This window comes from Anguilla rostrata, chromosome 5 (assembly GCF_018555375.3).
Source record: "Anguilla rostrata isolate EN2019 chromosome 5, ASM1855537v3, whole genome shotgun sequence".
NCBI lineage: Eukaryota > Metazoa > Chordata > Actinopteri > Anguilliformes > Anguillidae > Anguilla > Anguilla rostrata.
This window is the reverse complement of record NC_057937.1, coordinates 9,136,613-9,159,049: the sequence shown is the minus strand read 5'-3', so window position 1 is coordinate 9,159,049 and position 22,437 is coordinate 9,136,613. Positions and strand designations below refer to the sequence as shown.

The window sequence follows — 22,437 nt, the reverse complement described above, 5'->3', positions numbered from 1 at the left end:
CTGGGGAAAGGCGCATTAGCGAATTCCTCGCTCAAGGTGACTTGTACGGCATGCGCACTTCACAATTATCCGCCGGTACACCTGGGCATAGGCCTAAACTTAATGAATCAGAGCAGGGCGGGAGTCATGTTCAGGTCTGAAACTACGATGCCTTCAATGTCAGACTCAAACCACTCATGTTGTCCTGGAAAGACATCTGCAGAACGACCAGATTTAGAGCCTTAAAGCGTCCCAGTGATCGATGTTTCAAGTGAGAATATTGGATTTTTCCTTCATAGAGTAGTCAATTTCGAGAAAGAAATGAATTAGAGCCATGTGTACTGTGTGCATTCACAATTATAGTGGCCCAAAATGAAAAAATGAAGCCGAAGTTCCTTCTCGATAACCCGCAGTCTTTAACCGCGGACAATGCTGCCTTTTTGAGTCTGAGAGCACGGTGCCACCGCGCTCAGCTCCACGCACACGCCCTCATCTGCACGTGCCTTTCCAAAACAGGAAAACGGGAAGAACAACATCAAAACGAGGAACAAAAAGGCCTCGTCTTTCTGTCCCAGGGACAGGAGGAGGGGATTACCCCCCGCCCTCTCTTTCCCTCACATCAAGCCCTGAGGCTCCCTGGGGCCTGGAGCGCCCCCTGGTGGTGTGACGCGCACGGGAGCCACGTGGCGCTCTGGACAATACCGCCTCGTCTGCGCGGCCGCCGCTAGCGGCGCGGGAGAGCCGCCGATGGAGTCTATGAACAGCGCCGTAACTGCCGAAATCCACCAGCCGTTTGAACGGGAAGCCCCCCCCCCCCCACACCCGGTCTATATTCCCCCCCTCCCCAGAGGTCCCTGTTCTGCGGGGGTCTCTAACGGACGGAGACGAATGGGCATGTCAAACACATCAGCGCTCGGAGACGGGCCACAGCCGTACGGCAGCATGAAAAGGCTTAACGGACCCATTTTTAGACCGGCGGGAGGCCCACGGCCATTATGAGCGCTGGTAAAGGGCAAAGGACAGAACCTACGGGTCCGAGAGGGGCGCAAGAGAGAGGGGGGGGAGGGGGAGAGAGAGATGAGGTCAGAGTCAGAACAAAAAAGAGAAGAGCAAAGGAGAATGCAAGGCAGAGAGAGTGAGACACTAAGATAGAAACAGAAAGAGAGAGGAGAGAGTGAGAGCTGAGTCAGAGAACAAAACAGAAAGAGAAAAGGAGAATGCAATGAGAGAGAGAGAGAGAGAGAGGGGGGGGAGACAGAAGTTCAGGCATCAAAGAGAGAGACAGAGAGAGAGGGGGAGAGGGAGAGAGAGATGTGCAGAAGTTTAAGGCATTCGTGTGGGGTACTGTATGGGGGTCCTGGCTGCCTGGCACGGGGCCTGGCAGTGAGATGCCCACAGTGGAATGCAGAGCGATATCGGCCGACCCCGCGAGTAAATGCCCTCCCGGAGCTGGGGGCCATTTTGTCTTTCTGGAACGTAACCCAATAAGCCATCTCCCCCCCCCAAAGACCACACGACCAACCCCAGGCCGGATAAAAGAAACCTAAAGACAACAACCCGAAAACGAGGCGCTGACATATTGCACTGGGCGGACATATTGTTGAGCGGACGCAGATCAACGCATTTCCACCACCGCTCTCCCCCGTCCGCCCCCCCCACCCCCACCCAACAGTGTTAATCACACATCCAAGAATTCAATATGAAGCGCGCGTCACGCCACCGCCCCCGCGGGTTCATCACGCCGCGAGCGGTGCCATTTGCCAGGCGACAGGCCCGGGCCAAAAATAAACAAAACAAAAATGGCAGACAAAGATTCCCGCTGAAAATTAACGCCTGCTAATCTTGATTTTGCGCGACCGGGCCAGGGACGGGCCAAAGCGGCCGGCGACCGCTTTTATTTTTATTTTTTTTCTCCCCGTAGCGTAGTCTATTCACGAACGTCCATAAAATTCAATATCTGTCAAATGCGGTTCTTTTGATGGAGGAGAAAGAAAATGTGGCTTGGCACCTGTAACATGAGGCTGGGGGGAGAGAGGGAGGCAGGGAGGGAGAGAAGGAGGGAGGGAGTGAAGGAGCCTGCCAGTCACAGCGTGCAGATGGCACACAGGGCCCGTTCCTAACCAGATAAGCACTGGAAACCTTCCACAGGGCTCTGTCCGTAACGGACACGTCTAATGCGGCGTAACACCAAATTTGATTAAAATTCCCCGCTTTCCGAGCGCGGACGCAAACAGCATGTTATTACAAAAATAAGTTTGTATCTCGGCTCTAATCTGCTCTGGGCTTTACGTCTGTTTGGCAAACAGGCTGTTTCCCCTTACCGAGTGCCATTTTGGTCGTGATGGAAAAATCCTTTAATATACGTATATCTATACGCACATGCGCTTGTGAAAGCAGACGCCTTTAGAAACTCGTTGTAAATGCCAATTGGTGTATATTTTCTGAGAAAGATGAAAAACTGATTCCTTCGAAATAGAGGTGGAAGTGGGGACAGATTTTCAACGAACGAGCGAGTTTCTGAATAATACAATACGAAAAGCCTGTGCTTTGGAACTGTGCAGAGATCAGCTCAGGTCTACAAATGAAATCGAAATGAAAGGCTACACGGAAAATACACAGAAATATTCTCGTATCGCTGTTAGTCATGGCATGAATATTAAAACGGACAAGACGCAATGCTGTAATGCCATACTTGTGTTCAATGATCCCTTATGCTCAATCTTTAAAAAAGACCAAATAATAACCAAGGTAATGATATGGAAAACAAATAACGATAACAGACTGTTCAAGATCACATCGGTTTCTTTTCGTAATGAAGGGCAAATATTTGAGCCGGTTTCCTTCACTATACAGACTATGTTAATACAAAGGTGATGACAGTTACAAATTGTATTTACCAAAGCTTCGGCTCTCCTGAAGTACAGCTGTGTCTGGTTGTATCTACAGTACAGCAGGCCCAATAAATCTCCTGTACATGCAGTCCATAGTGCTTATACAAAAAAAAAGACACTCAACAAATGCACAAGATGCCCACAGCATAGCAACGATGAACTCCAAAATCTAGAAGGACCGCACTGCGGAACGTAAGAAAAGATGGTATGTTGCTGAGGACTGTACGGCTCGTTCTGTTCGTTCCCCGTTTGGTCTTTCTGTTTGTTCCCCGTTTGGTCGTTCTGTTCGTTCTCCGTTTGGTCCCTATCTGTCCCTTCGGCGGCTTCATTCCTCATTCTCTCTGTTCTGTCGGTTCCTTGCCTGTTTGGGTCTTAACAGGACTTCAGAAGCAGGGAAGACGGCCCGCGGTTGAAAAGTGGCTGGGAACAGGGGCTCCCAACCCCCGAGCACGGAAGGCACAGGCCGGTTCCATAACAGCCAGCGGCAGGCTGCGTTTCACTGTTATTTGCACAGGGAGGTCAAACGAGAGCTCTTATCCTCGTTTTTCATCGGTGACCTGAGCAGCCACAGTGTGTATGGACAGGAAACGTGCACCCATTTGACATGGGGGGGGGGGGGGCAGGTGCACAGAGCCAGGTTACAGGGGTTAATGCCCCCGCTCTTCAGATAAAATACCACAGGATCTTTAAAGACCAAACTGACTCGGCAGCTAGCTCGCTCGCTCAAAGCGCAGGAGAGTTTACAGTCACGGGTGACGTGTGCTGTAAGGCTAGAGCCGTGGGCGGGCGGGCAGGCCTGGATAAGCGTGCCTGCTCTGTAAACAGCGCAGTTATTAATATAAACACCCAGGGGCTGCCGAAAAGGGGGGGGGAGGGGCGTGGGGTCCTGTGTTTCATTAACATGAGAGCCTGCGAAAAATGCAAAGGGCATCGTCCAGAACAGCCGAAATAAACTTCCTCCGTCTGCGCTCTGCGGCCGAGGCCGACCAGGTCCGACGGCTACGAGGCCCTGAAAAATGCTACAAGTCCACCGGCCCTCGTTAAAAACGCACAAGACCGTTTCACAGCTCAAAATGTGACCGTCTTCTTCTATCACTCCGTCCTGTTCCCCTCCCAGACAAGAATGATTTATATGTGTTAATGTTTGACTTGCGGCCCAAAACGTGACCGTCCTCTATCATCGCGTTTTTCGTTCCTTTGCCCAGAAACGGAGGATTGGTACGCCAGCCCCGGGAGATTACAACGAGTGAGCGGGCGCGCTTTCATCGACGCGCAACCGTGCGAAAGGTCGTCTTTATCGCATTTCCCCCCAAGAAGGGACGCGGTCGAACGGCGAGCTCCACTTGAACCGCGCAGAGAGAGCGCCAGCCCCGCCTTAAACGACAACGCCCCGACCCCCGCGTCCTCGCTCCGCTCCTGGACGCCGTAGCTGCGAACGACACCTGCGCTCCGCTGTCCCTTTCCCAGGCTGCCGCGCATCGCCGCGCCGCCCTAAGGTAATTACAGAGGAGCGCGCGGTCCGACCGAAACCTTTTACTCGCCGGGAAAAACTGCAGCGAAACAACGACGGTCAACTGCGGGCTCGTTCGGGTTTTGTAAGCGGAAGCACTTAAAGCGTTCTTAGCGCTGCACCGCAGCCCCGCACATTTGCATAATGATGATGCGCATGCAATGCCGGCCTCCGCTCGGGTCAGGAGGCGCCGCAGATGGGGAAGGCTTGCCGATACATCCTGGAGGGGAAAGTACACAGGTGGAGCCTTCCCGGCAAAGCAGGGGAAAATCCAGCCTGAGTATTCAGGCTGAACAAAACACCTGCCCGGATTAAATTCCTAATTAATTTAAGAGACGCGTCTCGGGAAGTGGTTACACCGAACACGGCTATAATTATTCTTAAGTAGGACCCCCCTCCCCGGGTTCCTTCGTTGTATTTTCCCTGTTCCCAGCCCTCCGTCGGAGCACAGCGCAGCGGCGCAAGCCGGCTCTGTGGAGGACCGAGCGGTTTGAGCGGGCCGCCGACGGCTGCCGCGCTCGGCCTGGCGAACACAGCCTGCGAGCCCCGAAGAACTGGGGGGGGGGGCGCCAGACGCCATGCGCCAAACCGCCGAGGCAGACGGCGAAGGGGGGCGTCAGCAGACCCGCGTCCCTTCCCAGTTCATTTCCCGCAGATAAACGAGTTGACAGCGATCCACGTGCAGGCACCGTCAAAAAAGAACCTCTGACAAACAAGAGAATCTCAGCCCAGATTCTTTTTTCCTTTTTTTTGGGTCCCTGCTGGGTCTGCCTGAATAATCATTTCTTGTAAACCTGAATGGCAGAGAAGACTGGAACGAGCTCGCCCAAAGTGACAGAAGGACTTGCATCTGAAAGAACATTCACTTAGCTGCCTTTGATTGCTTTATAAACAGCACGATGTTGCCTTCACCCCACCCCCCCCTCCCGCTGCCAAACGCTTCCATTTTTTTTTTACCCACCCCCCCATAATGTCCTCGCTACATGGCCCCCAAATGGCGACGGAGGGGGCGGGGGCGGATCTGCTACAAATTCCACTTTCCATAAACATTTCATTAGCGATTCAATTACCTGGGTGCTGATAGATTCGGTTCCATCTGTTGCCTCCACTGTCAGGTTGTAATTTGATTTCTGCTCGGCGTCGAGGGGTCTGGCGATGATGACGGTGCCGCTGCCCTTGCCCACGTCGAAGCGGCTGTCATGGTTGCCACCTGGTTTACACAATGAGAATTGACAGGAGATTAAAAGGAGCATCATCATCCCGTCAGCCGCGGGAAAGGTGAGCCTCTCACACCTACGCGCAGCCGGTCTACCGCGCGCGTTCTACATCTCACTTCGGCTGTGCCGCGGCCACAGAACAGACAGTCTATCTAAAAAAAAAAGCATACAGTTACTAGCACTGTGAAAATTCACATTAAGACAGATTTACTCGTATATCTTTACAAAGAAGAATCCTGTTTGACATATGAAATGTTAACATGAGAGGCATTCCATACAGACAAACACAAACACGTACATGTGTATGTTTATGTATGAAAGCGCATTTCTTAATGAACCGCATCACAACAAAACCATTACAGCGCTATGAACAACGAACACACTGATTAATGAACACCACAGTGTACCACAGGACGTCACCACAGATCTCATAATGCACCAGACCGGCGGATCAGGAGATCTGAGCAGCAGTTAGTACCTTCCGCTGTACAGTTCAGGTCACAAGCCGTCTGAACGACGTAAAACGCTTCCTGAGCTTGCGCGTCTCCTTGCAAATCCAAAGAAGCGAAACCAACAAAAACATTCCAAAAGAGCGCAGCAGGAAATGCAGAAAACAGACAAGAGAGAAAGAGAAAGAGACGTCAGTCACAGGGGAAGTTAGGATGTTAGGAGGAGGGAAAAGGAAGAGAGTCTGTCAGACTAAGTTACTACACCATGCAAAGAAAATGACTACAAGAGGTTTAGAACTAGCAGCCGTTGAGCATTATTATTTGCCATTTACACGCTTGGAAAAAAGGCCAAATGGTGCTGGAGGGGAACTTTCCTCCGAGCAGAAGCCCACGCAAACGCAGTCTACGGCCACGCGAAATCCTGGGGCTCACCTGTGATCTCGAACCAGACGGGCGAGTCCGTGGACTCAGTGGTGATGACCCCCACCATGTGCGCCACCGGGTCGCCCTCCATGACGGAGAAGGAGAAGGACTCCTCGTCGAAGGCCAGCGGCCGAGCCGAGGGCGGGGGCCGGGGGATCCACTCGATGTGCAGCCGGCAGGTGGACCACTTCTGCGGCCGGCCGTTGTCCACCGCCTTGATCTGCGACAGCCAGTCAAAAGAAGCGGAGAGAGAAACCCGCTCAGCAACGTCCACCGTGTGACATCACAAGAAGAAAAAAAAACCGCACATCCCCCTCTTTATGAAAACACAGACAGACTAATGCAAGGCTGAACCAGATGTCTCTGTTCTGTACGAGACAATGTTGGCAGATTATGCACAGAGAGGGAGAAGCCGCAGCCAGATGGCACCCGACAGTGAACACATAACCTAGCTAGCTATAATAATCATACACTCCTGCGTTTATGATGTCTGTGCGGCAGCAGCAGCCTTAAGGCAAGCGCCGATCGGAGCAGCTGCGGGATTAGCGAAACGATGAGCGGCGGGCGGCCCGAATGACGCTTACGGTCAGGATGTCGTACTCTCCGGCCGAGGAGAACTTCTTGGAGGACACCAGCCCGGTCTTGGGCTCGATGAAGAACTTCCCGTGCTCGTCGCCCTCCTCGATGCTGTAGGAGACCTCGGCGTTGGGGCCCCGGTCGCGGTCCGAGGCGATGACCCGGTACACGGGGTCCCTCTTGGCCAGCCTCTCCTTCTCCGGCCTCTCCCGCTCGGGAAGCTTGATCTTGTAGAGCTTCTCCAGGAACTGCGGCCGGTTGTCGTTCTCGTCCAGCACCCGCACGATCACCCGGACGGACGTGGACTTCGGCGGGACGCCGTGGTCGGTGACCGTGATCTGTTGTGGGAGGTCACACGAGACAATATTCAGATTTGACAGAATTTCCGTTATTTGCGTAACTGCATTCTGGTAAACAACCACTATAAAGGAAAAAGAGAATTTAGACATAGCAATACCACATTTGTTAACGGTATGCAGTACTGAGCCATTGCATTCTTGGTTTTCTTTTTTTTTTCTCTTTTTTCTTTTTAGAGCGGGTACCGCAGGCCCAAGTCCAAACGGTTTAATTAACTGAAAAGTTAATTCTGGCATCTGTCAGGCTTCCTTCGGAAAAATCTTGCGAGAAAGCAATTAAAGGCAACAAAAAACGGGATGCAGGCCATTACGACCGGAAACTCCCGCTCCTGGCTGTAGGGTCAGGAAATTCAGCGATTCCATTCCGTCTGCGACGTTTCCGAGTCCAGCGGCGTGCGCCGAGTTTTTTCGGGTCAAAAATAGCCACTGCCTCCTTTCAACTGGGTCATTTTCTTTCTCACAGGAGTTTCTCAGCATGTCGAGCGGATGCTAAAATTGAACGAGTACCCTTTGCGCGCAGATGTCGCGTAACCTCGGGCGCTGTGTGCTTCTGGGAAACTACGGACAGCAGAGATAAGCCAACAAAATGTTCTTTAAGAAAGCAAAATCACTTTAATGCTCAAGCCTCTTCTCTTCGAGTCTCATGACTCCTGTCATATGCACACCTCAGGGGGTCAAGACACCACACATACTTCTTTTCCCATTAATGTCATGTATCAATCTTAGTCTGACTGTTTAAGTATGGGGGGCCGATGTGGGTGGGGGAGTGGATGGAGGGATCGAGATTGCGGACCGGTCAGGGGGTGTGGGTGGGTGAGACTGCGATCCTGGTTCGGGGGCACGGGGGTGAGGACCACGGTCGTGGACACGGAGACCGATTTCCGAGCCCCTCGTTTAAACCGGTTATTTTTCTTCCCCAATTGCAAGCTCGTGAAAAAGTGCCATTTAATTCAGATGCCATTAAATTCGGAAAAGCCGCCCGAAGACCCGTCCCGTAATTGTGTGCCTCCCCACCGTCATTTACTACACGGCACTACCGCGCCCATTTGAGTTTTTTTTTTTTTTTTTTTAATGGAGATGAAAGGAATTTCACTTTAAAGTTTAAAAAAAAGAAAGGAAAGCTGAAGTAGCGAAGATAAAGTCAAGGATGGACTCAGACAGTCTGCTCATCGCTTCAGGTCTCACCGTGGCAACGAGCTGCACTCCATTTGGGCTCCGACTCGGAATACAATTACCTTCTTTTTTTTTTGTTTTTTTTTGCAGCAGCCTAATGTCGTTCCAGCTGTTTGCCGGCGCAGAGTTAATTAAACGCGCAGACGCAACGGAATGGACTAGAAACGGGGACTACGGACCCCTGCGGAGCGCTCCGGTTCTTACGCACCTACCCCGCAAAACACTTTGCTGTGATGGGATGATGCAACGTCGGACAATTTTCGTGTCTGGACGTTTTCGATAACAACAAAAAAAACCGCACGTGTTCCAAGTCATTACAGAAACCCTGAAGAAAGGAAGGCTGGAGCTCCGTACCCCCCACAGCGTAATGACATTGTTTAAAAAAAAAAACAAAAAAAACACACACACCGAGACAATAACGACACAAAAGCCGCAAATGTAAGACAGGGGCGGCATGACAGAGGGGAAGGAATCGCCGAACCAAAATAAACAACTGACTCCTGCGAACGGGCCAGCCGAAGGAACAAAAGAACCGCCCTCGCGATTCACGCGACTTCATAATTAAATGACTCGATTTAATGACTCGGGAATGGCTGTGCAAACAATTCAGACGTAGGTCGCAAACAACTTAATTAAACCATTATTCTGCTCCGTTTTAATGAAGAAATCATTGCATGAAAGGAAGAAATAATTTATTCGGTAGAACTGAACTGTCTAACGAGGGCTGCATTCCAATGGGTGATTTTTTTTTTCCCCCTGAAAATAATGTGCCTTCCATTGTGTTCAATGACACCTTCAACAGGGCTCCACACAAATTTTCGCCTCGCCTACAATTGCCCAGTCTGGTTCCATTTTTAACCCTTTGAAGGGCATGTTTTTTTGGGAATGCACAGTTAAGAACATTCAAATCACATATTAGTGATATTACACATTAAAGGGTTAATCGCATGGCTTGCAGTTTGCTTGTGTTACACGACTGGCACGGACGCAGACATGCTAAAATCACAGTTGTCAGAAGAACTAACTGCCAGAGAGACCGTGTACAGGTTTGAATGTATCAAAGTTTCTAGCGCCCCGTCCCTCAGTGCATACCAACACGTTCAGAAAAAATGTGCGATTTCATCCCCCAAGGAAACTAACGCAGAGGCGAGAGACGCTGAGCGCTAGGTGTAAAGCAGCCCCCCCACGCGGGCCGCCGTTTCTCAGGAACCTCATCCTACCCCCCCAAACCCCCCCTCCCCCTTCACACTTCCCTCACTAACTCCCCTCACCCTCCCCCTCTCCAGCATCTGGTGAAAATGAGCCCAGAGAATCCCCCCCCCCCGCCTAATGGAGCTCTCTGTTGAGGCCTTGCTGCTGCCCACGGGGGTGGGGGGTGGGGGCTGGGGGGTGGGGGGCTGTGGCCCCAAGGGAGGGTCAACAAAGAGCTTCCTGCTGGACTCTGTCCAATGGTGACCAGGACTCCTGAGTTCTAAAGTTTCCATGGATACCAGGCTGGGGTGGGGGGGAGGGGGGTGAGGGGGGAGGAGAGGGTCTGTTCTCGCTTACTGCGATCAGGAGAATCTGGGTCAAAAGTGACTTGTTTCGTGCACTCGTCTGAAGTGGAACACCAAGCTAACTGACAGCCTTAATATATCCAACAGCAGTGAGGCTATTTTAAAAAACATATTTTTGTGTTCCGGTTGTTTATATTCTGTGTAAGCAACTGCGATGGCTTATTTCATTCAGCGATCTGTTGCATTCTCCGCCGTACCCCTGCCACGTTACTTATGCCTGCTCTCAAACTTGAACCCCAACATGACAACACCCCCCCCCCCCCCCCCCCCACAGAGTGTATTAACAGTTCTGTGGTGCTCAGCTTCTCCCTGTAATAACCGAATGCACACAGCCCCCCCAGGTTATCCTGTGTATGCAGTGCCTCCTTATGCCGGTCACAGTACTTCAAACAAATGTCGCTGGACACGGGTTTCCCTTTGGTTAAAATTAAACTGAGCACTTCAAACAGTAAATCTCTGACTCCACCTCTGCTAATGTTTGTTGAGCACTATGCCATGAATTGGCTGTTCACTGGTGGGAGTTCAGGTAAGTCCCCCATTATTATTACTGTCATTACTATTATTATTATTATTATTATTCACTGAGTTCAGCCCCTGCGCATTCCGTGTTTTAACTACATCCCTAAATACACCTTCAAGCGTGAGCTTAAGCGTAACAAACGTTCACCATCGCAAGTGTTCACTCGGCCGCCTAAATCTCAGAATTCCGCATCGGCTGCTTAATCGAGCGATTACGGCCGTGATCTTTATCAATGGGGATTTTACGAAGCCTCGCAGGGCTCTGCCCAGGCAGTCAATTTCTTATTTCTCTCTTTCTTTCCCCCCCCCATTCCGGCAAGTTCTACTCCGTGCAGACAGCAAGGCGTGCCAGTAGCCCGTTTTCCCGATCGATTGATGACCTCTTAATTTGTAAACCAAAACAAATGATGCCTTGAATCCAAAATGATTATTTAATCCACTGACTAGCTGTGCGCAGCCCTTGGTGTTGAGTCACCCACAGCAGGGCGAAACGTGTCAGGATCCGTTCAGAATTTCCGAGAGCAAATTAGACTGGAGCTCTCGGAAACGCACGTGCGGTTGAGATTCCTTCGCGCTGATGCGTTTGCGCGCAGAATCCTGCGACAGCCCTTCGCATCCGCTTTCAAGCCCCAGCCGAAGGTAATCTAAAGAAGTCATCCGCTGCAGGAGCCCTTCTGTGGCGAAATACTCGTATGAGTTATGGCAGCCGGGAAAACAAAGCGCTTCCATGCCCGTCCCAACAGAACTGAAAAAGTCCCTGATGATTATAGAGCGAGCGCATCTTAAAAGAGCAAGTGCTGGAGCTGAAAATTTAAACGGGGCCCATATTCATACAGTATTTTAAAGTGGGAGTGCAGATCTAGGATCGGGTTGGTCTAGACAAGGTTAGGTTATGGAGCAGGGAAAACTGATTTGAGATCAGTGCTCCTGCTCTGAGTGAATAGGGCCCCAGATCTGCCCTGCCAAAACACACACTCGCACACGCACACACACACACACACACACACACACAAAAGACAACCGCTTGAGCTGACCTTTTTAAACACCAGGCAATCAGGAATATCTAAACTGGCAGCAGTGGGTCTTTGCCGCGGCTAAGACCTCAAGACATGTTGGTTTCAGCTCTGTTTCTTATGACAGGTGTGTAAGTTTGCCCTACAGAGTTGGAGAGCACCGTGTTGCAACCAGTCTCATGAGTAACACACAGGAAGAGGGCGTCGGCCGATCCTGTAAATCTTTTATCAACGATCAAGAGAGATTTCCCTCTATCTAACTTATATGTTGCAATCCCGAATGCAATTAGGCAAGTAAATGAGTGCAATAAAATGAATAGCACAGCAGTAGATTGTTATAAGGAAACTGTGCGATCTGCAAAGGAATTCCCCCCAGTATGTTTTCAATGCCAGAAAAAAAAAAAAAGGTCCCAGAGAACCGTTAATTTGCTCTTCAGGCAGTGGTTTAGACGAGTGCCTGATGTGCTGAGCTGGGCTGAGCGCTTTGCCCGGGCATGTCCCCCGCGTCAAACTGAGGAAACGACAGAAACACCCCCCAAGTGGCCGTTTCCTCCTGTGCTTTTGAATCCTGTCGATAAAATGAATCCGATCCCCCCCCCCCCCCAAAACAGTGTCTGGCAGTAACAGGCCCGAGTAAGCCAGTTTGGGCTCTGAAGTTTAAAAATTCGAAGGAGGGAGGGTTGAAATCCCTTCAAAGTTTAAACGGCGAGATTTCAATCTAGGTTCTTTATTGTTATTCACATTTTTCAGATTCTTGCACATTATCACAAGTTCACCAGCTCTAAACAAAAAAGGGTGTCAGAATAAAAAAAAACTTCTTGTTTAGAAGCATTATTCACAGATGACTCAGCAGTGTTTAGGCTGAAAAATCCTTCCAAAGTCTTTCAGCACCACTCATGAAAATCATTGACATTTTAGAAAGCGACGCCAACCCAATTTACCTCAAGAATATGTTCATCTTGTTGCTCTCTGTCCAATTTTCTTGAAGTTGTCGTCACCAAACCTGTAAAATACAAAGAAAAAAAATTACTGAATCATTTCTGCACAAACCTTTCTTCAACAAGAGTAGCCTAATTCATGATTTCTATTCTTATTTCTATTTAATTACTAATTGAAAAATAACAGCAGTGTTTCCCTAAAGGAACACACACAGTTTAAAAGGCATAAAAATAACTGTCAAGTAAACAGTCTGTTGCAGAACCATTTCCTAAATATAGCCAAACCACACAGAGCTCAGCACAAAGTGTATAAATTATAAAGTGCGGGAGGACGTTTAAAAGCATAACTGTCAAAGCTGCCTAATTTACACATAAGTGCACAGGGCCTGCATTTTCAGCGTTTCGCACACTCTCAAAGTTTTTCCCTCTCAAAACAACTGCGAAAAAAGAGGCAACAAGTTCTCCAGACTTCCTTAATGTCCGTCCCGGTTCTTTAAGGCACCGGGGACGAACCCTTGTCACCAGACGTCAAATACCACAGGAAACCGCAAACAACACCGCGGGGCAAACGAAAGGGCTGGATCTCCGTAGCCCTCCCAGCAAGCTGAACAAACACAGCGGGGGGTCGGAGTTACCGCAAAGGCCATCGGAGCTATCGCTATTAAATTTAACCAACGGTTCGGCTTCAGATTTGAGTGCATAATGAGTGCGATGGGCGTCTCCTGCATTCTTGGAGATGCCCCCCTCCCCCCACCCCCCAGCCCCTCTCCCTAACGCCACCCCAGTGCGACAGTGTCAAATGAAAGGTAAATAACGATCGAATTCCATTTCGAACAAAGTCAAACTTAACAAAGCTAAAAAAGGAAGGAGAAAATAAACATTATGGCCATTATAACTAGTTTTGAGTTCTCTCCTGATTTAACTGCAGGCCTTGTTGTAGCTGAATGCAGAGGGGGTCTGCCAATCAAAACCGCGAGAGAGCCACTTTACGACCATGTCAGATCTGATTAGCATGGAGAAAAAAAAAGAAGAAAAAAAAATCCGTAACCCGAAACCATCAATGACACGTGTGCCAGGACAAGAATAGCCGGCCACAATCTGAAACATCTTAAAAATAGTGCCGCAAGTCCATATTTCAGCAAATGAAGGACCTGCATCGCTCGCTTTTCATACACCCTTTTTAGAATGCCAGCCAACACCAGAAAATATGGCTTTCGTTTGAAAAACTGGAAGGGATTTAACCTCAAAAAAAAAAAAAAAAAAAAGAAATAAAAAATTGAGGACATGGGTCACTTTGATGCATCTGAATGTGTTGAAAACTTTCATCCCCCAAACCGAAGACAGCCTTAACAGGCTTTAACGGACACACTGTGCTATTACTGAGGGGAGCTGTATGGCTGGATGATTAGACTCCTAAAAAACCCGTCGACTTGCTCTGTGCTTCGCGTGTTTTCCCCCAGAGTCAGTCTTCTCCACACCCCCCCTCCCCCTGCCCCCACAGTTCCAATACTCATTACCTTCTTAAATTAAAATTAAATAATTAAATTAAACAACCCATAATTTAAGTTCCAATTTGAATTGTAGATTAAATCACCAACAAAATGAATAATATACGAAATAATCCGGAGCAGTTTTTTTTTCCCTCCAAACATTAAGTTACCATGGCAAATATATTTCCGTCTGTTTTAGTAAATTTTAACAGGAGAGTAACAGACTGACATCAAACAAAATTAGCAGGCCTTTTTACAGCATGTGGCCACTGAGTCAGCTCTGAGCAATCTTCACACCGTGCGTGAGGAATCTCTGCCAGGCCGGGCACAGGAAACGCGGGAGCCTTGGAAACGGGACGAGGGCGCGCGCGGGTGTCCTCGTGCTAAGAGCCCGTGAGCGGTCCCGGCTGCTGGAGGCCTCGGGTGTAAACCTCACGGTAGCGGTCATCCCCACTGTTTCTGCGGGACGGGTCCTGAATCCACGGCCCTCTCATGCTTCCCAACCAAAATCTAAAATGAACTGAGAGGAGCTCGCTAAAAACTTTGCCGAATTGATCTGGATGCTTTCAACAAACCTTAAGGGAGGAGGGCAAAAAAAACCCCAACAACACAACAGGGTCCCTGGAGGGACACTTTTGATGTTGGGGGGGGTGTTTAGCGCATCAAACGGATCAGTACGGCACTGAAAAAAGGGGAAGAGAGGCTCTTAAAACCGGCTTCCTGCGTATTAGCCTCCGCGGGCCGAGTCGGCCATGTTGGATTAATGGGACAGCCGGGCGCTAATGTGGCGGGAACCGCGCTTGTGTACGACCGTACGGCTACGGGTTTTAAACGAACGCCGCACCCTCGAGCGAGGTAGGCGGCCGAGCCTGAACCGCTCCAGTCGATATCCCGCCACATAAACACGTAAAATGAGACGAGCCAGTGACCTTAAAGAGCCAATGGAGTCTGCTCGGCGAGTAATGGAACGTAAACAGAACGCCTCCAGATAAAAGCACATAACCGTACCTTCTATTAGGAAAGCCCTCTGCTCTGCCCACCCCCCCCCCCACCCCCCACCTCTCCCCTCCCCCCCGGGCCCTCTGTCCTCCACGAAAGTTCAGCTACGCAGGCGACGCTAGAAAACCCCGCTGGAAGCTGGCAGTCCCTCTGAGGGGACCAAACTGGGCGGGTGAAAGAGGAGAAGGGGGGTACCGTGTGACGCACGACACCGGACTTCTCAAATGTGTGCCACGCTCCTCCAGGCGACTGACACTGCGGATTCTGGGTGAGCTCGTGCCCCGGGGGGTTGCGACTGCAGAGGGTTAATTGGTTTGGTGCTGAGGCCTGTTTACTGCGTTCACCGGCGGGACGAGGGGTGAGAAAATTAAATCTCGGGGCCTTCAGAATTTCATTACCAGGCCTCCCTGGCGGCTGGGGTAGTTTCTCCCCAGAAAAAGCCTGAGGGTCAGGCATTTCTAAATGACGTGCCAGCAGACCCACCGATACTCCCAAAACGCTAATAGTGCCCCACCTGTACCAATTATTACTATTATTTTTTGTCCCATAGGGTAGCCACAGAGCAGACGACAGCCAATAACAGGGAAGCACCTTTCAAAAGAATCGTTCAGCAGGAGAGCCATGCCAGGCAGGGCCCAGGCCTCTCTGCAGTCCCTCCTCTGCAGACGCATTCAGGCGGCTACATTACACTGCGCTTAGTAGTGCTTCAGCAGATGCCTTGGCTCCAGAGTGCCTTTAAAAAGCACGTTCAAAACGGGCCACGCCAAGTCAGGCTAGCCTATATATGGGCCTGACCCCTTCCCTCCGACCGTCTTTCCCGATCTGAGAGTCTGTCGGTCGGGACTGCTAAGCATTATGGGAGTGGATTTTAAAGCACAGGACCAGTGGAACCATTCTACCAATTCAATTGGTGGCACGGGTGTCCATCTGCCCTACAGCTGAATGTTTCCAACAGGAAAACAGGAACTGGAGTTTATGCAGACCTATCAGACTCCCATTTTCTTTCACCGGAGTGTGGCAAAAGGATACTCATAAGGGAAAAATAAACAGATTGGCCGTCTGCATTCCTGTACATTCTGTTCAAAGTGATCTATGAAGAAGCAGAAGCATATTAGAAAAACAGGCTACACGGTCTCTGTAAAATCAGGGGGAAAAATCCAGCTATTAAAATGAGGCCAGTCTGTAAATGAAATTCTACAAGCACATCATCTCAGCCTTTCTGAACGAGTTTCAAGGTTGACGTCCAAATCCGGCTGACCATCGTAAATAATTAAATAAAACCCGAGAGCTGATTTCATGGACTGTAAGACCTGTCCAATACTAATTCGCACAAAGAATTACGGACGCAGCTTCTTTGAAACGGGAACAAAATCGTGAAGATATTACATTTTTCGGGGGGAAAGCTGGCGAATCGAATGGTTTCGCTTTGGCCCCCGGCTTGCCTGCGAAATGCATTTCCTTAAATTCGCGGCGTGCGTAGCCGGCAGACAAAAGCCGAGTGCGGTTTTCGATTCTGCGGCGAGGAAGCAGCCATTTTCCCCGCGCTAAAAGGTGTTATTGCAGGCTAGCGGCGCTAGCAGGTGTGAGCTCCTGCTGAGCCACTGGGGGAAAAAAAGCGCATAACTTTCACAGGAATCCCGTTTGTTTGTAGAAAATGGGTTCGGGAAACCACAAGCTTGCGTCGCGTCGTTTCACCAGAGGACACCGTTCGCAAGAGGAGGAGAGGAAGAGGAAATTACAATAATACGAATGTCCCTCGTTTCGTTTTCCCCACTGGTAGAATTGTGTCCTTGGAAATATGATAAGAAAAATGACACAAGAACTAAGAATTTATTTAGCCTTTTGTTTCTGATAAAAGTAGGAAGCACTGTTGAGATATGTTTGTCTAGAGGCAGCGAGGACAAATTTTTAAAAGTGGAAAGGGATTATCAGTGTTGCATATTTTATATACATTTCATATTTCATATCTGTCAAAAGGAGCTCTGTTTTTTTTTTTTTTTTTTTAAACCCACAGGCATGCAGGCATGGTATAAAAGTTGAACACAGAGAACAGGCCCTGTAAATAATCTGATGAAAAATTCCCACTAATTTACATCGTCGGTTGGAGAGCAAGCCTGCTGATGGGATAAACAATAATAAAGCCGAGCATTCAGCAGATTACCAGAGCTTCAGGTCCTACGATGATGCTGAGGGCATTAAGAGGTCCGCACAGAAAATAAAAGCGCCGACTGATGGCTTTTATCTGCGCCAGTTTAATTGTGCTTCCACGTCCATTATGCTGTAGCTCAACTGGTTCGGTCTCATCCAAGGGAAAGAAAAATCCCTGCCCTCCGCTCAAAAAAAAAAACGAACAAAATTTTTACGAGCTTATTTCCCTTCCCCCAGAAGGTTTTACTTAATCCCCTGCAGATTACCAGAACAAAAATTAACAGGTGCACTCAGAACGGAATTTGTGAAATCTGGAGGGAACGCTAGATGGACGCCCCCCTCCCCCCGAACGTTTCCTACGCGTTTGATCTCACCACAAAAGAGCACCGGATTCCATGAATTCTTTTTTTTCTTCTTCCCTTTCTTTTTCAGGGTTTACAGCAGCAGTCGTAGAGCCGAAATGGCAGGAAGCAGAGGAAGCTGTTGGCAGTTGGATCCATTTCCTGTCTGGCTTCCCCCTTGCTTTGGACTGTGCCTTTGAAAAAAGGCCCGCTGACTTAGTCTCTGAACAGAGCAGGCCTTGTTGAAAACTGATACGAGGATGTGGACTGCATGATTTGCTGCTAAGCCCCACCGGCTACAAGCATTTTATGGCCTTTCATGTGGCTCTGGGGATTAGCAATGCGTATAGAAAGCTGTCGGCGGAATCCATACTGGCCCCGAATCGCCCAGATATTCCTTAGCGGATCGCTACAATGGCTAGCTGTCCGTAGCGGGCATCACGGTGGAGCTCAGACCTCATTTCAAAGGCTATGAAATTTTTATTTATTCATTCATTTTTTTATTTTTTTATTTTTAAATCACCTGAGTTCACCCTCCCCTTTCAGTTCCGGGCTACACGGTCCTGGGAGCCGCCGCAGTGAACACCAACAAGAGACAAAAGATTTGTATTTTCCTTTGTTCCTTTGTGAGGAGGCGCACCACATCTAACGCGGCGACGCGACCATTAGGCCTAACGACGCCCCAAACCGCCCGGCTTTGCGGGCGCCATTGTTTGTGCGAGCAATCTGCCAGACTAGAAAGGCTTTTTACAGCACAGGCCAAGCCCCTGCACCTCGCGTTTAGCATAATGCCCGATCGCGGACCGTGACAAGGGGCATTGCGTAACAGAATTTGGCAAGAACGAACTCGCTCCGTTTTGCCGAGCGGACAGCCTCCGTGACCGATTCAACGGTGGGGCGAATTCTACCGAGCGTCAGTGATTCAAACCGACTATGTTCAGAGATTCCTGGGGTCTGACCACGTCTCATCCGGGGAAGAAAAGAAACAAAAATAAAAATAAAATTAGGAACACCGATTCAGGTCAGAATGGTGTGAAATTCAGAGCTCAGAAAGGACTTCCTTCCGAGCGTCTTATTGCACACTTCGGGTGCGGCATCGTTTTTGGCCTTACTTTAGAACCCTGTACCAGAAAAGATCTGCCCCAAGCCGCACGACCGCCCGTCTCTAAATTTAAGTGCAGGAGACAGAGATTGTTTACTCTCGCGCGGTTTTTAGCGTCACAAAGGAAGACCGGCACGTCCCCACTGGCTCTCTGGAGCGCAGTACACATTAACCTCTAGCGTTAGTGGGCAGGCTGGACGTGCAGTGCCAAACAAAATGCCGTGCAGGGCCAAGTCTATTCAACACTGCAAAAAAAAAAAAAGCCTGCCTTTACAAGTGTTTTAGTCCAGTAATGAGACATAAAATTTTATTTCTTTCTCTCAAGTAGAAAGTATCAGCTTGTTTCAAGTGACTTTTTACTTGACAAGTGCAATTGCCTCACATCACTGGAGAGTGTTTTGTCTTATTTGGTTAAAAAAAAAAGTCATAAAAATCAGATTTTAAGTCTAACTATAAGACTAAAATGCTCATTAAGATTGACTTATTTTTTCTTTTGTCCATCTCCTCCTTAAAAAAAAAAACAGAATGCGGCAGGCTTGTACTGTAACACCGAAGCCATTTTCCTGAAGACAGCCAGCCACATAGAGTGCCTATTACACAGTCTAGCATCTCCCATCCACAAATGTGCCTTTAAAAGCTTCATTAGGACCCCCAGACATCTTGCACTTCAGTCATCCATCTCAGTGCTGATTAAAAAACACAAGTGCACACAACCAAGCTGAAGAGCTCAAAATGATGGAAAATCAGTCGTTCCCGGAAACTACTGCCAGACTGCTTTCACCTGATATTCGGAAAAAGAAATGTCAATGGATGGGGGGGGGGGGTAAGCCATTTACCTGACCCACCACCCACCGCATCCAATGCATCAAGTTTAATCAGCGATTCAGGAAAACAGGTGCACCAAGTGTTTTAGCCCAGAGTCCATTAAGAGTGGAGTTTCATACAACCTTCAGTTCTCACCATAATCAGGAACCACAGGGGAGTGGGGGAAAAGATGTTAGGCGCAACCAATTCTGAAGAAATGAAAAAACGGTGGCCAACACCATTACTACTATCATTACTGCTATTGCTTACTTATAAATATGAACACATCATCCTCTCTCCCCTGTGTAATGCTTCATATGCAGGTATTACATCTCGCCAATAATCAACATATGCTTCCCCGTAGCCACATTAAAAGGTCACAGCATCATTCACGGGATTCCCTGAAAAGACAGTTTGTGATTGGCTGATGTACTCTTGTTCTTTCTCAGGCCTCCTGTCTATAGGCAGTTCTATGAAATGCCCACAACACCCAATAAAATCTATGCAAATGCGTCCGACTACAAGCAGAACAGTCACTTCAGTCAGCAGTGCTGTCGGAGCAAAAATGCAGACGTTTGCCTAAAGAAACTTTTCGTTTGGGTTTTTTGGTCGAGCGCGTAGCTCTCCTATTCCTGCTAAGCCTGTTGTGCAGAAACCTCAGAAAAACCACATAATGAAGGAAAGATTTTTTTAGTTTTAAATTACAATTTTCCAGTTCGCTCCTTACAAGGTCCAGAGAGAGGAGCCAAGAACCCTGAAATATGCGCTCTTTCACTATCCATACACGTCCCGCCCTCACTGGTGGGCCAAAGTATTGTTGGCATGCCCGTTAATGCTAGCTGCTGGCACACACACACACCCACATACACACACACACACTCACAAGTACAGACTCACAGACACACACACACACCCGCATACACAAACATGCACATACACACACACACACACACACACACACACGCATGCACCGACTAACAGGCACACACACCCGCATTCAAAAACACGCACACATCCACACACACATACACACACAAGCATGCGCACGCGCACACGCACATGCACGAACACACACATGCACACACATACACGCACACACGCGCGAGCGTACACACACCATATGGGCTGAAACCATGGGAGACAGCACGCCGGAGCCAAAAGCAACATTAGCCCAACTCTAACGCAGCCTGACATCATCTGACAAAGTAAAGCAGTAAAGGACCCTCCCGTAGCCGGAGTAGAGATGGTTTTTTGGGGGGTGCCACTGAACCCAATTCCAGTGCTGCAGTTTTTAGCTACTGGGGTGAGACATCCCAGAATGTGGTTGCCATGGTGCAGGGGCGCAGAGACAAAATCGCTCAGCTCAGATCTCTTCCGAGCTAAGAACGACTTGATAGCAAAATTGCAGGAAAAAAAAGCCCTTTCAAAATGAGGTTCCACTGACAGAGGACCCTCGTAAAAACTGCATGAAAATTGAAACTGTGGAGCCACTGGTCTTTCCGTTCTGGAGCCATTGAAGCGAAGCGTCGAAGCCATATTTCCCAGCTTTGGTCGTTTAAACGGTTTTAAAAGTATGACGGCAGGGCGTGCGAGTCCATTTTATTATGGCTTCAGGGTGGCGGTGTCAAAACAGGATACGCCGTCAAATCCTCACCCAAACAAGCACAAACCAACAGATACAAACAGCATTTTTCTGCAAGCACCGACACAAAACAGGCACCACCCCCCCACCCCCACCCCCCCACCTAAAACAGGGAATGTACGAGTCGTGGAATTGCTCTCGACATATTCTCTAGACATTTCCCTTGAGGTGTAAGCACCTTTCAGATTCTTTAGATAAATGTTTTAAACAGGCTCTAATATGCATGAACGGACCCAGTCTTCGGCACGGTGTCCCCCATGTAACCTTTTCCACGGTTCTTTTCGTTTCTTCTGTAGAGCCACAACAAATCACTCCCAACACTAAAGCAAACGGGTCTCCTGAACATGAAAGTGAAACACTAGCTGGAGTTTCCTTAACAGGTTTATTTCTGGGTGGGATCCATTTTTTTTTTAATGCAACCCTGTACGCTCAACTTTAATTTAAAAAAAATGAAACTTGTGTGACCTGATACCTCCCTACATCTTTGCCTCTTTAACCCCACATCCCCCCCCCCCCTTACCCCTCGTAAATTTTTAGCGCTGGGCCACCCTTATCTGCCCCCAAGGAGAGCTACAGTGGGGGTACTCCTCCGATCCACTGACCCATGAGCAGGTGCACATTTCACACCCTACAGACCACAGACCACACAGCACTACAGGAGGGCTAGCGCCATTTCCAAAACTCCTACTAATGATGACTAATGAAAGCCTGGCATATCACTGGAAGGAGCCAATGCAGCGGTAACCCATGGAGCCGCGGCTGACCCACCCCATCACTGGGGGGAGAATGCCAGCTTCGTCCAACCACTGAAGTCGAACCTGGGTACAGTCGGATGATGATGCAGCACAGGCCGAAACCTGCTAGGCTATACGGCCGAGCCCACTGGGTCCAGTCTGCACTCATGGCCTTTATCAACACTCACTCAAAGAGCCCAGATGTCTTCTTGACAGATCTTCAGTACCCCAGACGGACTGGGTCCAGGAACATGTTCCTCGTTTAGGCAGGGGACCTCAAACTTGAAACCCGGAGGGCCTACTGGCTTTTGGTGTGTTTCAGCACTTAAATGCTTAGCTGAAGTCATCGATTAGCTGAGGAGTTTACACACCAAAGGCTACCTCGGCCGCAGACCGAAAGGACACCTCATAAACCTCCAGACACCAGTGTCTGAGATGTGAGGTTTTTAATTTAGTCGCACGGAGGAAAACAAGTTTTATCTGACTCCATTAACAGATAAACTTGTTTTCCTTCCCGCGACAGAATCCGAACCCTTACAGAGATATCTGGTTTAGACTAGTGCGGCACAGCTATGCA

The 22,437-nt window shown here is 49.2% G+C and overlaps 1 protein-coding gene across 12 annotated transcripts in view; it reads right to left on the bottom strand.

The window, feature by feature from the left end:
• Positions 1-22,437, bottom strand: part of fat1a (FAT atypical cadherin 1a) — a 72,912-nt gene that overhangs the window by 29,867 nt on the left and 20,608 nt on the right. For 10 of the 12 annotated variants that reach the window (XR_010329944.1, XM_064334991.1, XM_064335001.1 and 7 more), the window contains exons 4-8: positions 12,604-12,665; positions 7,054-7,383; positions 6,479-6,689; positions 6,076-6,144; positions 5,451-5,590 (exon numbers count right to left, since the gene is read on the bottom strand). Coding sequence is in view for 11 of the 12 variants with exons in the window: in XM_064334991.1 (XP_064191061.1) it covers positions 5,451-5,590; positions 6,076-6,144; positions 6,479-6,689; positions 7,054-7,383; positions 12,604-12,665 (812 nt within the window). In the remaining variant the exon portion in view is untranslated. The remainder of the gene's footprint in view (positions 1-5,450; positions 5,591-6,075; positions 6,145-6,478; positions 6,690-7,053; positions 7,384-12,603; positions 12,666-22,437) is intronic. The other 2 variants (XM_064334996.1, XM_064334998.1) reach the window with 1 other exon arrangement.